General features: G+C 43.3%; 2 protein-coding genes across 5 annotated transcripts; one reads left to right on the top strand and one right to left on the bottom strand.

Moving 5' to 3' along the window:
* Positions 1-165: 165 nt before the first annotated feature.
* wdr77 (WD repeat domain 77) lies at positions 166-2,662 on the bottom strand. Of its 3 annotated transcripts, none has more exons than XM_037251024.1 (11): positions 2,596-2,662; positions 2,302-2,400; positions 1,783-1,968; positions 1,564-1,705; positions 1,442-1,491; positions 1,194-1,264; positions 1,003-1,060; positions 824-895; positions 637-745; positions 498-566; positions 166-417 (listed from the first exon to the last, which is right to left on the bottom strand). In XM_037251024.1, exons 2-11 carry the CDS (start codon positions 2,384-2,386, stop codon positions 273-275), a joined length of 987 nt encoding a protein of 328 aa, XP_037106919.1. In that variant the 5' UTR covers positions 2,387-2,400; positions 2,596-2,662; the 3' UTR covers positions 166-272. The 3 variants fall into 3 exon arrangements, with proteins under 3 accessions (XP_037106919.1, XP_037106920.1, XP_037106921.1); XM_037251025.1 differs by having other exon boundaries at positions 824-889; XM_037251026.1 differs by having other exon boundaries at positions 2,302-2,641.
* A 1,728-nt stretch (positions 2,663-4,390) lies between these two features.
* On the top strand, positions 4,391-12,975 carry pbrm1 (polybromo 1). Of its 2 annotated transcripts, XM_037252052.1 has the most exons (29): positions 4,391-4,531; positions 4,623-4,720; positions 4,784-4,931; positions 5,047-5,196; positions 5,271-5,387; positions 5,467-5,535; positions 5,610-5,708; positions 5,780-5,865; positions 5,939-6,024; positions 6,109-6,325; positions 6,648-6,789; positions 6,863-6,957; positions 7,027-7,306; positions 7,380-7,485; positions 7,842-8,481; positions 8,560-8,771; positions 8,834-9,019; positions 9,089-9,246; positions 9,323-9,592; positions 9,669-9,814; positions 9,946-10,103; positions 10,184-10,367; positions 10,589-10,787; positions 10,865-11,063; positions 11,135-11,287; positions 11,648-11,782; positions 12,091-12,143; positions 12,236-12,440; positions 12,508-12,975. In XM_037252052.1, the coding sequence occupies exons 1-29, from the start codon at positions 4,391-4,393 to the stop codon at positions 12,669-12,671; spliced, it is 4,896 nt and encodes a 1,631-aa protein (XP_037107947.1). In that variant the 3' UTR covers positions 12,672-12,975. The 2 variants fall into 2 exon arrangements, with proteins under 2 accessions (XP_037107947.1, XP_037107946.1); XM_037252051.1 differs by having other exon boundaries at positions 6,863-7,306.
* Positions 12,976-13,073: the final 98 nt, after the last annotated feature.

The raw sequence follows: 13,073 nt of genomic DNA, 5'->3' as shown, positions 1-13,073 counted from the left end.
GAATATTTTCAGTTTCTACATCACTAGACCTCCTTTTTTTTGCTTGGTATTCCTTGCCTTTTGATAGCCAGCTATCTGAAGCCGGAAATCTTGACAGCCGGTAATCTTTATTTCCGCTGTCTCTTCTATCTCTCGCGTCATACTCATAACAGAAGCACTACTGAATTCATTGACACTGAAAAACTTTTATTTGACATGGTTTATTTGCTAAACATAACAGATGATTTGCAAAGACTATGGAATTGAAAGTTTAAAATTTCTAGTGTTTGGGTCTAAGACGAGTTCGGGGCGCCCCCTGTTGGCTCCACGGTGTGGTGAAGCACAAGGTGATCCCAGCCCACAGTGGTAAGTTTATTCGAGCCTGCGTGGAGCCAGCACACGCCCTTGACAAAGTCTTGATGGCGCCGATCTCTGAATCTACAAAAGGAAACAGGAAAAATTAAAACTTTTGTAAACTATTTAAAATCTCAGAAAGGCAGGTCTGTGCCAACACTCACATTTCTTGGAGTTCAGAATTTAAAACAGCAAGGGAGCAATCGTCGCTAATGGAAGCCAGCAAAGATACGCTGTAATGAAAATAAAATAAGTATAATAAATACTAATAATTAAGATAAGGAACAGAGCATTTTTCCTTACCTGTGTGTAGAAAATGCCAGGCTGTTAACTCTGCGGCTGTGGACGCTCGCCACATGGCCCGGCTCCGTCGCGAGGAAATCCTTGACGGTCACTCTGCCGAGCTCGTCGCCTGAGGCACATGGAATGTTATTGAGGGTGGAAAAACAGATTACAAAATCCGGCTTCCTTGAACAAGCTGGGTTCATACCAAATGCAATGGTGCTTCTTTGCTGAGGATGCCAAGAGACAGTGGTGGGCAAACAGTTGGAAGTCTCTAAAAGCAGAAAAAAAAGCAGATATACTATAACAGAAAAATGAGAATACACAAAAAAAAAAAAAACATCATCATCCTCTGCGACAAATACAAAAGTAGTGAACGTTGCTCACCTATTCTTGTGGCGGGTTTATTTGGTTTCCGCGTGTCCCACATAAGCACGCGGCCATCCTAAGCGGTGAGATAAGACACACCTTAGAGGAAATAACTCTACAGTCCTCTTTATGCATCAGCTAGACATTTAATATTGATTGGTCAGACATAGATGAGAACAAAGTAACTCAAATGATGAACAACATCTTACCTGACCACAGGAGACAAAAAGAGAATTGTCTGTAGGACTGCAGGCAACGCAAGTGACCGCTTGTGTGTGAGCTGGAGGATGGAAACAAACATTTTGCAAATGGTAAGCAACAATACACTTAATAGACATTTTTGGACAATTAGTGTTTGCATTGTTAAAAAGGGGGTGATTTAAAATTTCTAATGTATGCACACTATAAAGTGCATTTAGAGTGCAGTGGCTTTTCACCATGGGAACGTTGTCCTTACCACTGTAAGACGTGACAACCATCTCCTGACTCAGGTCCCACACTTTAATTCTGCAAAAATGAAATAAATGTTCTTTCAGAAAAAAAAATCCTGCAGTGTGAATGTGTGTAACACCTTCTTACCTACAGTCCATACTCCCAGTGATGGCAGTGTTTCCTGCAGCTGCAGGGCTCACACTGGTAACAATATCATCATGCTCATGCTTGGTGAAACGGTTGACAAGGAGGCGCTCATCCTCATCCAGTTCCCAAAATTCCAAGGCACCTATGACAGTAAAACCACCACAGGTTAGCTCATCATTCTCCAACAAAGGCATCATACTTGTCAAGGTATGTTCTTACCCGAATCCGCTGCCACGACAACACCCTTTTCTGATGCCCACTTGACGTCCGTTACTCCAGTCTCAGTCTGCACGCCAGCTTTGCAGAAGCCCTCATTTGGGGCCTGCTCTGGGTTACTGTAGATCCACACAGAGCCCTGCCAACTCCTGCCAGCGAGACTGGAAGAACCGAGCAACAAGGTGCCATCTGGGAGGGAAGATGATGGAGGGAAAATCAATATGTTAATGACGACAACAGCTCAACTCAAAACAAAAGCACAAGGAAGAAGCATTTATTCGATTTTAATTGAGGTTCACTTTTTGTATTGAAGTGGTTCACATAATAGGACATAGCTTTCACTCGATCTCCATTTGAGTTTATGTTTTGAATTAATGTACACAACTAAATCGTCGACACAGCCTCAACCCATTTCTCTGGCATTGGCATTTTAGCTCAGAGACATTTAAGTTGTGTATACATGTGGTGAGCAGTTGAAAACAAAATCACATTTGCGTGAGTCGTTCACTTGTTGTCACCTACCTGCTTTGTATTGCGCCGCACACAGATGCTTCTCCATGCATGCTGGAGCATTAGGAGGTATATTCCAAGGATTCTCCTTTAGCATCGTAGTTTCCAGTCCTGTATTTTTTAATCCAAACAATCAGTTTGCAGCAGGACGAGATTAGCCACAGAGGATTGAGCGCAAAAAAATCTAAAAGCAAGGAACAGGTTTGTTTTAGCCAGAGCACACAGTGCAAAGGAGTGTGTTTATCTAAAATTAGTGTACAAAACACAATGACCGTCTTTTCAATAATAAGAAAGTAGAACACGCACGCGGTGGCTTGTTCTTCTTCGGTGCTTTTGCTTCCTGTTTTCCCTTGGTGGGTGCTGCTGCAATATTGCCATCTTCAGGACAAACACGGTCAGTCATCTAATGTTAGACGTCATTGACGTTAACCATTACCAAAAGCTGCCTTTTTTGGACACATGTATTTTTCTCTTCTGAGTTTTAAATTAAAAGAATGTTCCTGCTTATTATACATATTGTTTTTTGTATGCCAAACGAGTGGCAGCCTAATTCAACCATCTAAAAAAAAAAAAACTGTGTTCTATGTAAAGTTCACTTCATTTAACAGGAAATGAGTGGCATGATAGTTCGCTTGCTATAGGAGACGTGTCAGAAAAATTCTGGTACTGATGTCACAAGCGATGCCTTTTAAACTCAACCTGCAAACTCCAAGTTATCCCTTTTAATGTGGGCCAGACGATCAACAAGCGTCTCAACAAACATGTGGCAATTGCTTTATTCTGTGCACAAGGGTGATAAAAGAAGCAACTAATTCATGTACAGAAAAAAAACGTCATAAGTTATAAGCAGTGGAAGATGGATGGATGAATAATAATAATAATAATGTTGGCGTTGTTGTTGTTACACACCGTGTACCTGCGCTTAAATAAATGCAGCTCCGATAAAGCTTTTGTTTTGAAGGCAAAAGGCGGCGGAATTAACGTTAACATTAGCGCTAACTTTACACTCCTGTCTGCATATGGAAAATCGATGAGTGATTGGCTGTCTTCTCTGTCAAGATTCTGTGGGTCTATTAACGCGAAAGGTAAACGCCAACCATGTCAAGTGGTCGAAGTCAAGTAATGTTCTTATTACAAAACGAGCAGTCCTCGGGGTAGTTCACGCTAGCTATGTGACGTTCACTGTCACAATAATCGCCTTTGTCTCGGTTTTGGCGTTTTGAGATTTTTGGAAGGCTCACCGATTTAACGGTGTTTTGCTAACGTTAGCTGTATTGCGCGCGCCTAGAGGATCACCGCAGCTCAGGTGTACAGACAGCTGCCATACGGGCAGGCGTGCCGAGGCCTGGATGGGGGGGGAAAACTCCATACGTGCAGGACGGATGAAGTGTCATTAAGGAGGCAAAGGAAAAGACAAACCATAATACACCTGACAACTGCCACTAACGCCTGCTGAGTTACTGTTGAACAGGAATTGCATCTTTACGCTGCAAACATGTGTCTTTGTAAAAATTTCATTGTCTTCCATTTCCAAGCTGATGTGTAGGCCTGAAGAAAAAGTATATTTTGGTATTGATTTGACCAAACTCAGATTATAATCCCCCCACGTTTCATTTTTAACAGGCACTATATTAGTGTTTCTTTATCTACACACAACCAAAGCTTTTATACCACTCACAAAAAGTTTAGAATTGTTATAATTTTAGAGTTATTATTATTTTGTATAAAAGGCAACAGGTGTAAACACGTTTGTTGGAACTTTTGCCATCTAGTGCAGTGTTTTTTGTTTTGTTTTTTAAACTTGCGTACCCCTGAAACCTTTTTCTCATCCCACTAATGTGTATTTGTTGATGATTCTCCAAAAACAAAACATACACTCTAATCTATTAATGTATTAAAATAAAAATGAAAGGGATTGAAAAATGTACTGCAACTACAATATACGTTTATAAAACTAACTCAAATTAGCATGTCAATTTCCAAACTGTACAACACCTTACGAGATTCCATTCTACTGAGGTACAGTATGACTCTTGTCTCTTGACATGAAATTTTGTCCATGAGGTCAAACCTCATTTGACCTTTGCTTCAGGGGTTCGTCATGGCCTTGAAAAGGAGAAGGGCGACGTCCCCATCCAGCAGTGTGAGTGGAGGAGATTTTGACGATAGCCAGCCCTCATCCTTAGTGACTTCAAGTGGCCGAAAGAGGAGAAGGACCTCAAACATTCCAACTGTGGATCCTGTAATTGTCACTTTTCTTCTTTTCTCTCGCAATCCAAATGATGTCATAGCTGATATCAATTGCATGCGAGTTTTGGCGTGTTGCTTTTCAGATTGCTGTGTGCCATGAACTCTACAACACAGTCAGAGACTACAAAGATGACCAAGGCAGGATGCTGTGCGAGCTGTTCATCAGAGCCCCGAAACGAAGGTGAGCGTGAGGTTGCGCTCTTTTTTGACAGTGACCTACATTTCATCCACTTTGCATTTCAAGGAACCAGCCAGACTATTACCATGTCGTGTCTCAGCCTATTGACATGATGAAGATCCAGCAGAAATTAAAGATGGAGGAATACGACGATGTGGAACAGCTCACCAGTGACTTTCAGCTCCTGTTTCAGAATGCCAAAACATATTATAAGGTAACATCCCGTCATAAACAAGCAGTTAGGCCCACCTCATAAACAATCAAGTTGTCCTCATAGTTAAAATCACCCTTCAGTAAATATGTAATGAACTTCTCTTTTTTTCTGACAGTCAGACAGTGCTGAGTTCCGGGCAGCTTGCAAACTGTGGGATCTTTACCAACGTACCAAGAATGAATTTGTCCAGCCAGGCGATGACGATGAGGAAGACGAGGCCAGCTATGATGCGCAAGATGTCCCCAGCGGGTCTACTGAAGATGAGGTGAGTCGAGGGCTACTTAATCAGCCAAGGTGAAATGAAAACATTTGAGGCCTTAACTTTTGACGTGATGCCAGAGTACGTCGACCTGCTTGAGAGACGTCCTTGAGCATCTCCTGGATGCCGTGGTGACATACGCTGAGCCCTCAGGCCGCCTGGTTAGCGATCTCTTTCAGAGGCTGCCGTCCAAAGTGGTACAAAACCTTTAGGTTTAAATTTAAGGTGGCTTGAATGACTTTTGCTTTGACGTGCAATCTTTTCCGTTTCGTTTAGCAATATCCAGATTATTACGCAATCATCAAGGAGCCCATAGATTTTAAACTCATCGCTCAAAAGATTCAGGTATTCTGCTTCCAACTTGCACTTGATAAATTATGACGCTAATGCTAATGCTTATGAAATGCATTTGCTTCAAGATGGGCCACTACAGGAGCGTTAATGCCATGGCAAAAGATATCGATTTATTGGTCAAAAATGCCAAAACGTACAATGAGCCTGGATCACAGGTCTTTAAGGTGAGTGTAGCAAAGACTATGCTATATAGCACGTTGACATTTTTAACTTCTCAGATTGCATTTGTGTTCAGGATGCAAACACTATTAAAAAGATTTTTGCACAAAAGAAGTCAGAGATTGAACACGGAGATTCAATCAAGTCCAGCATTCGTATCAGGTATGAACCCCAATAAAGTGAATGATGTGAGTAAATCGTTGTCTTTGTATTCAAAGTCTATTTTTATCTCCAGGAATAGGAGGCACGCTCAGAGTGAGCGCCTTTCGGCAATCAGCATGGCTCTGCAGTATGAAAGTGATGAGGACGGAATCCTTTCTGGTACATGTTGGCATCATTTCAAGTAGACGTACAGAATATCAATATATGTAAATAGGATCCGTTTGCCTCTTCCTCACCGCTCAGGGTCTGTTCACTACGACGAGGGCGAGTCCGAGGCAGAGAGTTTGACCACAAACATCGACATGAGTAACCCCATCTTCCAACTGTATGAAGCAGTACGCGGTGCCAGGAACAACCAAGGCCTCCTGATCTCTGAACCTTTCCTGGAGCTGCCCTCCAGGAAGGATTACCCCGACTACTACCAGCAGATCACTCAGCCCCTCTGCCTCCATCAGATCAAGTATGAAAACAGCTATCACCAAATATTACAGGCTTATCATTTAGGAATTTGAGTTTGATATTGGTAGACATAGTTGGATGGAAAAAAATCAGGTTGGCAGTGACCAGAACATGTTTTCTGCAATGATGTTTTTTTTTTTGTTTAGTTTGACTTTATTTTGATCCCTGTAAAAATTATTCAGAGGAAAGAAGTAAATATTAGAATTATATTTACAGGGTTTATTGTCCTATAATATCCTCCTTTGGCATGACGTACGCTTGGTTTGCAGTACAGTAATCGTGTGCCTTCCTTCCCAAATGTGAGAGCCCTTAATTCCCCGCAGGAACAAAATGAAGAATAACGAGTACGACAGTGTGGAGCATTTGGACTCTGATCTAACGCTGATGTTTGAGAATTCCAAACGTTATAATGTTCCTCACTCCTCCATCTACAAGCGGGCGCTCAAATTGCAGCACATTCAGCAGGTCAGCCTCCGCGTCCCGTTCTCACATTTTGAAGTGACAATTGTACGTGGATTGATTTCTTTTTTTTTTTTAGATAAAACGAAAGGAGCTTTTACAGCGAGATGATGACGATGGAGACAGTATGCTTTCCTGCGCCGCCTCGGACACCAGTTGCACAAAAAGAAAAAGGTTGTCACTCTCCGTGCGTGCCGTTTTAATTTTCAAGCACGTGACACCTCTTTGTCGCCCTCGTTGCAGTCACAAGAAGAACACGAAGAAAAATCGAATGAAAGCGCTTTTCGCTTCCGTGACCGACGCACGGGAGGCGGGCACTGGCCGGCGACTGTGTGACCTCTTCATGGTAAAGCCGTCTAAGAAGGACTACCCCGATTACTATAAGGTCATCTTGGAGCCCATGGACTTGAAGACCATCGAGCACAACGTCCGCTCAGATAAGTATCTCAGTGAAGATGCCATGGTGGAGGATATGAAGCTGATGTTCCGCAACGCGCGACACTACAATGAAGAAGGCTCACAGGTTCACCACTTTACTTGCTTTATTGATTATTTGAAGCTGAATTTTATTTATTTATTTTTTTTTTTTTCCCCAGGTCTTCAATGATGCTGATGTACTGGAGAAAATCATGACAGACAGACGCAGGGATCTCGGACCAGTGACAGATGAGGATGACACGGTGTCTTCAAAGATGAAGATAAGTAGGTGGTTTAAAACTTGAAGCAAATGCTGGATGGACAAACTTCCAAATAAAAAATAGTGGAGTCACCTCTGGCGTCCTCGCATTTTCAAAATGATAACTTTCAAGGGAAAAAAAATGACATGGTTGTTGAGCATTGTCAAAGAGAGTGAGCCATTTTCAAGACTTTTAATGAGTCAATAATTTGTTAAAACAACCAATAGTATGGATTCCTAAAAATACTAAATTGACTAAATTTGGACCTGGGAGCTTTCTGCCTGACGCCAAACATATAAAAAACCTCTCCTTAACCAAGCATTCATTTGAAAGCCATCTATTCCTCCCAAGTGTGTTACTCACCAATTCCCTCACTTTCAGGAAAGACAAACATGACTCTGAAGAAATCCAAGTACCTCACACCCTTACAACAGAAACTGAACGAGCTGTACGAGTCCGTCAAGAACTACACAGACAAGCGCGGCCGTCGCCTCAGCACCATCTTCTTGCGTCTTCCGTCCCGTGCCGAGCTGCCAGATTACTACATAGCTATCAAGAAACCGGTAGACATGGAGAAGATCAAAAGTCACATGCTGGCCAATAAGTACCAAGATGTAGATGCACTGGTGGAGGACTTGGTGCTCATGTTCAACAACGCCTGCACGTATAACGAGCCCGAGTCTCTGATTTACCGAGATGCTCTGGTGCTGCACCGGGTGCTGCTGGAGACCAGGCATGCCCTGGAAGGAGGGGAGGACGCCTACGTGCCCGACGTGCCTCGCCTCATCCAGGAACTCATCCGCAGCCTCTTTGTCTCCGTGCTTGGCCACCAAGATGACGAGGGGCGTTGCTACAGCGATTCTCTGGCCGAGATCCCTGCCATTGACCCTGCAAATCCAAACAAGCCCCCTCTTAATTTTGAGATCATTAGAAAGAATGTGGATGGAGGACACTATATGAGGCTGGATGTTTTTCAGGACCACATGTTTGAAGTGTTGGAAAAGGCCAGACACCTAAATAGGTGAGATATTGTCACCAGGTTTACACAGAAACATCTCGCGTGCCCTCGGGGATTGTTTTGTATCATTTGTCGTTACAGGACAGACTCTGAAATCTTTGAAGATGCCGTCGAGCTGCAGCAGTTTTTCATCCGGATCCGCGATGAGCTTTGTAAGAACGGCGAGATTTTGATGACTCCTGCTCTGAGCTATACATCTAAACATCTGCACAATGATGTGGACAAAGAGAAGAAACAAAAGCTCCCGAAAGAAATTGAGGAAGACAAAATCAAGAGGGAGGAGGAGAAAATGGGTAAAACGCCTTTGAAACTACTGTGGGTTGAAGTTAGCGTTGAATTTGGTGTTAATTTCCAGAAGCTGAGAAGAGGGAGGAATCCGTTGGAGGTCCGTGGCAGCTGAGCACACAGCGCACATACAGCCAAGACTGCAGCTTCAAAGACAGCATGTACTGCGTTGGAGACTACGTGTACGTGGAACCTGCCGAGTCCAACCTCCAGCCTCACATCATCTACATCGAACGCCTGTGGCAAGACGACACCGGTCAGTCCCTGAAATCCAGATCATTTTTGTTTGTGTACCTGCTCGATTATCGTTCTTCAATACGTTCAGGTGAGAAGTGGCTCTATGGCTGCTGGTTCTATCGGCCAAATGAGACCTTCCACGTCGCGACACGAAAGTTCCTGGAGAAGGAAGTATTTAAGAGCGACTATTACAACAAGGCACGGATCAGCAAGATCTTAGGCAAATGCGTGGTCATGTTTGTCAAGGTAACCACTCCGCGTGTCACCCGAGCAACTATTATGTCAAGTCGAAATGCATGTTTTCTTTCATGCGGGATTTCAGGAGTACTTCAAACTTTACCCAGAAGGCTTCAAGCAAGAGGACGTCCATGTTTGCGAATCACGCTACTCTGCCAAGTCCAAGTCCTTCAAGAAGATCAAATTGTGGACCATGCCCTTGAATTCAGTTCGCTTTGTCCCAAGAGAAGTGCCTCTGCCAGTTGTACGGGTAGCATCGATATTTGCCCCCAAAGAAGAAAAAGTAGACAAAGAGGAGGAAGTAACAGAAAACACAGATGAAACCAAAGTGACAGATTGTAGCAGCATAGACAAGGTCGAGTCCTTTTTTCGTGCTCCTCAATAAATACCACATGCCACTTTTAGGACTGTTTTCTATTTTATTCCTGCAGGAGAGGGAAGATGCTCCAATGGAGATGACCAATGGGGAAGCGGGATGCCAGTACTATGAACAACTCTGCTACAGCAACTTGTGGCTGAAAGTGGGCGACTGCGTCTACATTGCATCTCATGGACTTGTGCGCCATCGTGTGGCCAGGTGGAGTAAATGCATATTTAAATACAAAATTATTTTACAGCAACTGTTTCACATAGAGCCATGGAACAATTACAAATATAGCAAAAACAGTCAATTGCTCTCTAACAAGAAGTTTAAACTTTGCTGCACAGGATTGAAAAAATGTGGATGCGCGACGGAGCCGGCTATTTTTTCGGTCCAATCTTCATCCATCCAGAGGAAACGGAACACGAGCCCACTAAAATGTTCTACAAGAAAGAAGTTTTCCTGAGCAACCTTGAAGAGGCTTGTCCCATGACCTGCATCATAGGTGACCTTCATCTCGACACCGTAATTAGTCCGATATTAATTTCAGTTGTGCATTCCATATGCATATTTCTTGCCTCGCAGGGAAGTGTGTGGTGTCGTCCTTCAAAGAGTATCTCTCTTGTCGGCCAACTGAAGTGCCTGAAGCCAATGTCCTGCTCTGTGAAAGTCGCTACATTGAAAGTGAGAAGCAAATGAAGCGGTTCAAAGGACTGAAGCGTTTTTCATCATCTGCAAAGGTGGTGGAGGATGAAATCTATTATTTTAGGTAACAATACCAAAAAGATGTCTGCATTCATATACGCCAACAGTACTTGAGATCTCAAAAATGGCCAAAAGATTTTTTTGTTGATGACGTTTTTAGCGCAGTAGAATATTGGCTTTGTTTTGCATCATAGTTTTTAATTTCATAAGACAACAAAAATCTCTTTTGTTCCATTCAGGGATTTGTACTGTGTGAATATATTGAGCTATGTTTTTCCCACGTAGGAAGCTTATAGTTCCCCAAAAGGAGCCATCACCGTTGCTGGACAGGAAAATTGAGGAACTGGAAGCTAAATTTGCCGATATGACTGATGAGGAACTGGAGGAGCTCGGTGATGATGACAGCGAGCTTGATCATTCTCTTCCTCGGATGCATTCTTCCTTGTGTGGCGACATGGATATAATGACATACGCTCCCCCGCAGGTCAGGCCTGTTGTGGGTTGATTAAATGCATCAAAGAATGAACTTTTTGTGTGATTTGATCTCCCGTGTGTACACAGTCAACCAAATCTCTAAAGGGTCTTTCCAAGAAGGAGGGCTCAAAGCGGAAGATCAACATGAGCGGCTACATCCTGTTCAGCAGCGAGATGCGAGCCGTCATTAAAGCTCGCCACCCGGACTACTCCTTTGGCGAGTTGAGCCGCCTCGTCGGCACAGAGTGGCGGAACCTGGAAGGTTCCCGGAAAGCAGAATATGAAGGTGAAGAAGGCCGAGAAGGAATGCGTTCAATGATTGCTCAGATGTCACATTTGTTCTTGATGCCGTTGCAGAGCGAGCAGCCAAAGTGGCCGAGCAGCAGGAGCGCGACAGGAGCCAGTACATGACATCCCCGAGAGCAGGTACCCCAGTAGGGGCACTGATAGGAGTGGTGCCTGCTCCAACCCCCATGGGGATGCTAAATCCCAGCTTGACGCCTGTGTCAGGTAACCCCTCAAAGATGCAGATGGATTCCCAGTAAAACCGTAGAGGGCTGGAATAACAAGCTTCCCTGCTTGATTTACTCACATTGTATTACATCATATTTGTTTTTCTTTATCCAAAACCGAGGAACATGTTAAGTGTTGTTGCATGCCTCTCTTCGTCCTGCTCAATAACACAATCATCTATGAAATTATCCCTTGGCAAGAAGGGCTTCAAAGTAGTGCTTGTGATTTTTTTGTTTCCATTTTAGTCATATTAATTTTGCATTCACTAAGAGTAAAGAACATACAGGTGCATATTAATTAACATGATGCATGCTTGCATGTTGTCTGTGTTTTGTTTTGCTGCTCTTCATGTTTAAGACGCTATGACGAGTGCATGTCGCTCGGCTGGAATGGCTAGTATGACTGGCGTACCAGCACAGCTCACAGGGGAGCCTTTATATCCCCAGCATCCTCTGCTTGTTATGCCTGAGTTCCCTGGAATGCCATATTTTGGTAAGAGTGCTGTCCTAGCCACCCCGCTTGCCACACACTTGCTTCCTGTCTGCCAATCTGACTTTGCCGGAGGGGCTACCTGTACCAATAGGCCGTGACCTTTAGTTAATGATGACCGACTGATTACAGGATGTCATTTAGTCAAACTCATTTTTTTGATTACCTCAATCTTATTTCAAGGAAATTACCGAGCAAGCATTAAATGTTGATTATTGGCGTTCCTGAGATTTGCGATGTTGCCAAGACAACATTGATTGAATTGCGGTCATGGGTTTTGTGAGTCTTTGTTTTTGTAATGAATGTCACAGGCATCAACGGTATTGGGGGTGAAACAGGCGCAGGGAACATTCTCGGATCTCAGGTAATGTATAAGCTCGGAAAATAATAATTTCACTTCTACTGGTGGTAAAGAAATGTTGTCTTTGCACATTATTTCATTGTATTGATTTTTAGACGGGTCCTGGTCAACAAGCTCCACCGGCGTACCCAGGACAAGGCCAGATGGGGCAGGCTGCCCTTCAACAGCCCTCCACCCCGTTGTTTGTGTCCCCTCCAGCCAAGTCTCAGAGGCTTCTCCACTCTGACGCTTACCTCAGCTACATAGAGGGTCTAACAGCGGAATCATCTACCGTGAGCAAGTGGGACCATACACTTTCAGGTCAGTCTTTTTGCTTGTCATAAATCCATAAGCAATCGACTCATATGACTGTATATTTGCCTTTTAGTTAAAAAACAAGATGTGCGCCTGACAAAAGAGCAGGAAAGTAAACTGCCATCCCACTGGCTGAAGAGTAAAGGGGCCCACAAGACAATGGCTGATGCACTTTGGCGACTGCGTGACCTGATGCTACGAGATACTTTGAATATTCGCTACACACACAACTTGTAGCATGCTCACAATTTGAGCCTCTGTTCCCAGACCTGTAAAACAAGGATGCGGTTATGCTCACTAAAAGTGTTGACTTTGTGTTGTTATGATTAATGAGATGTGTTTATGTTTATAGAGGTTGCTTGTGGAAGCAATTTTTCATTTAACATTAAGATGTACTGTTCCAAGTGCAATATTGTTCAAACCATCATTCTGTGATGAATGCCTTTGTGATTTCGCAATTATAAAGCGTTACATTTGTCTGTTTTCATTTCATGTTTGTTTCATGGAAATGGATTAAAAAAACAAAGTTGCCTGGTTGTGACCAAGTTTCAGTTTTATTTGCCTCAAATTACAAGTGCAAGTTTTAGTACGACATGGAGTGCCAACAATGACACTCTTGTTTCAATTATGAATTTGTGA

This window comes from Syngnathus acus, chromosome 5 (genome assembly GCF_901709675.1).
Source record: "Syngnathus acus chromosome 5, fSynAcu1.2, whole genome shotgun sequence".
Taxonomy (NCBI): domain Eukaryota; kingdom Metazoa; phylum Chordata; class Actinopteri; order Syngnathiformes; family Syngnathidae; genus Syngnathus; species Syngnathus acus.
The sequence above is the reverse complement of the archived record's forward strand: the minus strand, read 5'-3'. Positions and strand labels throughout refer to the sequence as shown.

Coding starts and splice junctions, on each gene's coding strand:
- wdr77 (XM_037251024.1), bottom strand. CDS start 2,386: ATGCTAAAGGAGAATCCTTGGAATATACCTCCTAATGCTCCAGCATGC. Junction 1,969..2,301: donor TGCGGCGCAATACAAAGCAG/GTAGGTGACAAC, acceptor CTTCCCTCCCAG/ATGGCACCTTGTTGCTCGGT. Junction 746..823: donor AAGAAGCACCATTGCATTTG/GTATGAACCCAG, acceptor CATGTGCCTCAG/GCGACGAGCTCGGCAGAGTG.
- pbrm1 (XM_037252051.1), top strand. CDS start 4,391: ATGGCCTTGAAAAGGAGAAGGGCGACGTCCCCATCCAGCAGTGTGAGT. Junction 4,532..4,622: donor ACATTCCAACTGTGGATCCT/GTAATTGTCACT, acceptor GTTGCTTTTCAG/ATTGCTGTGTGCCATGAACT. Junction 9,020..9,088: donor CCTGTGGCAAGACGACACCG/GTCAGTCCCTGA, acceptor CAATACGTTCAG/GTGAGAAGTGGCTCTATGGC.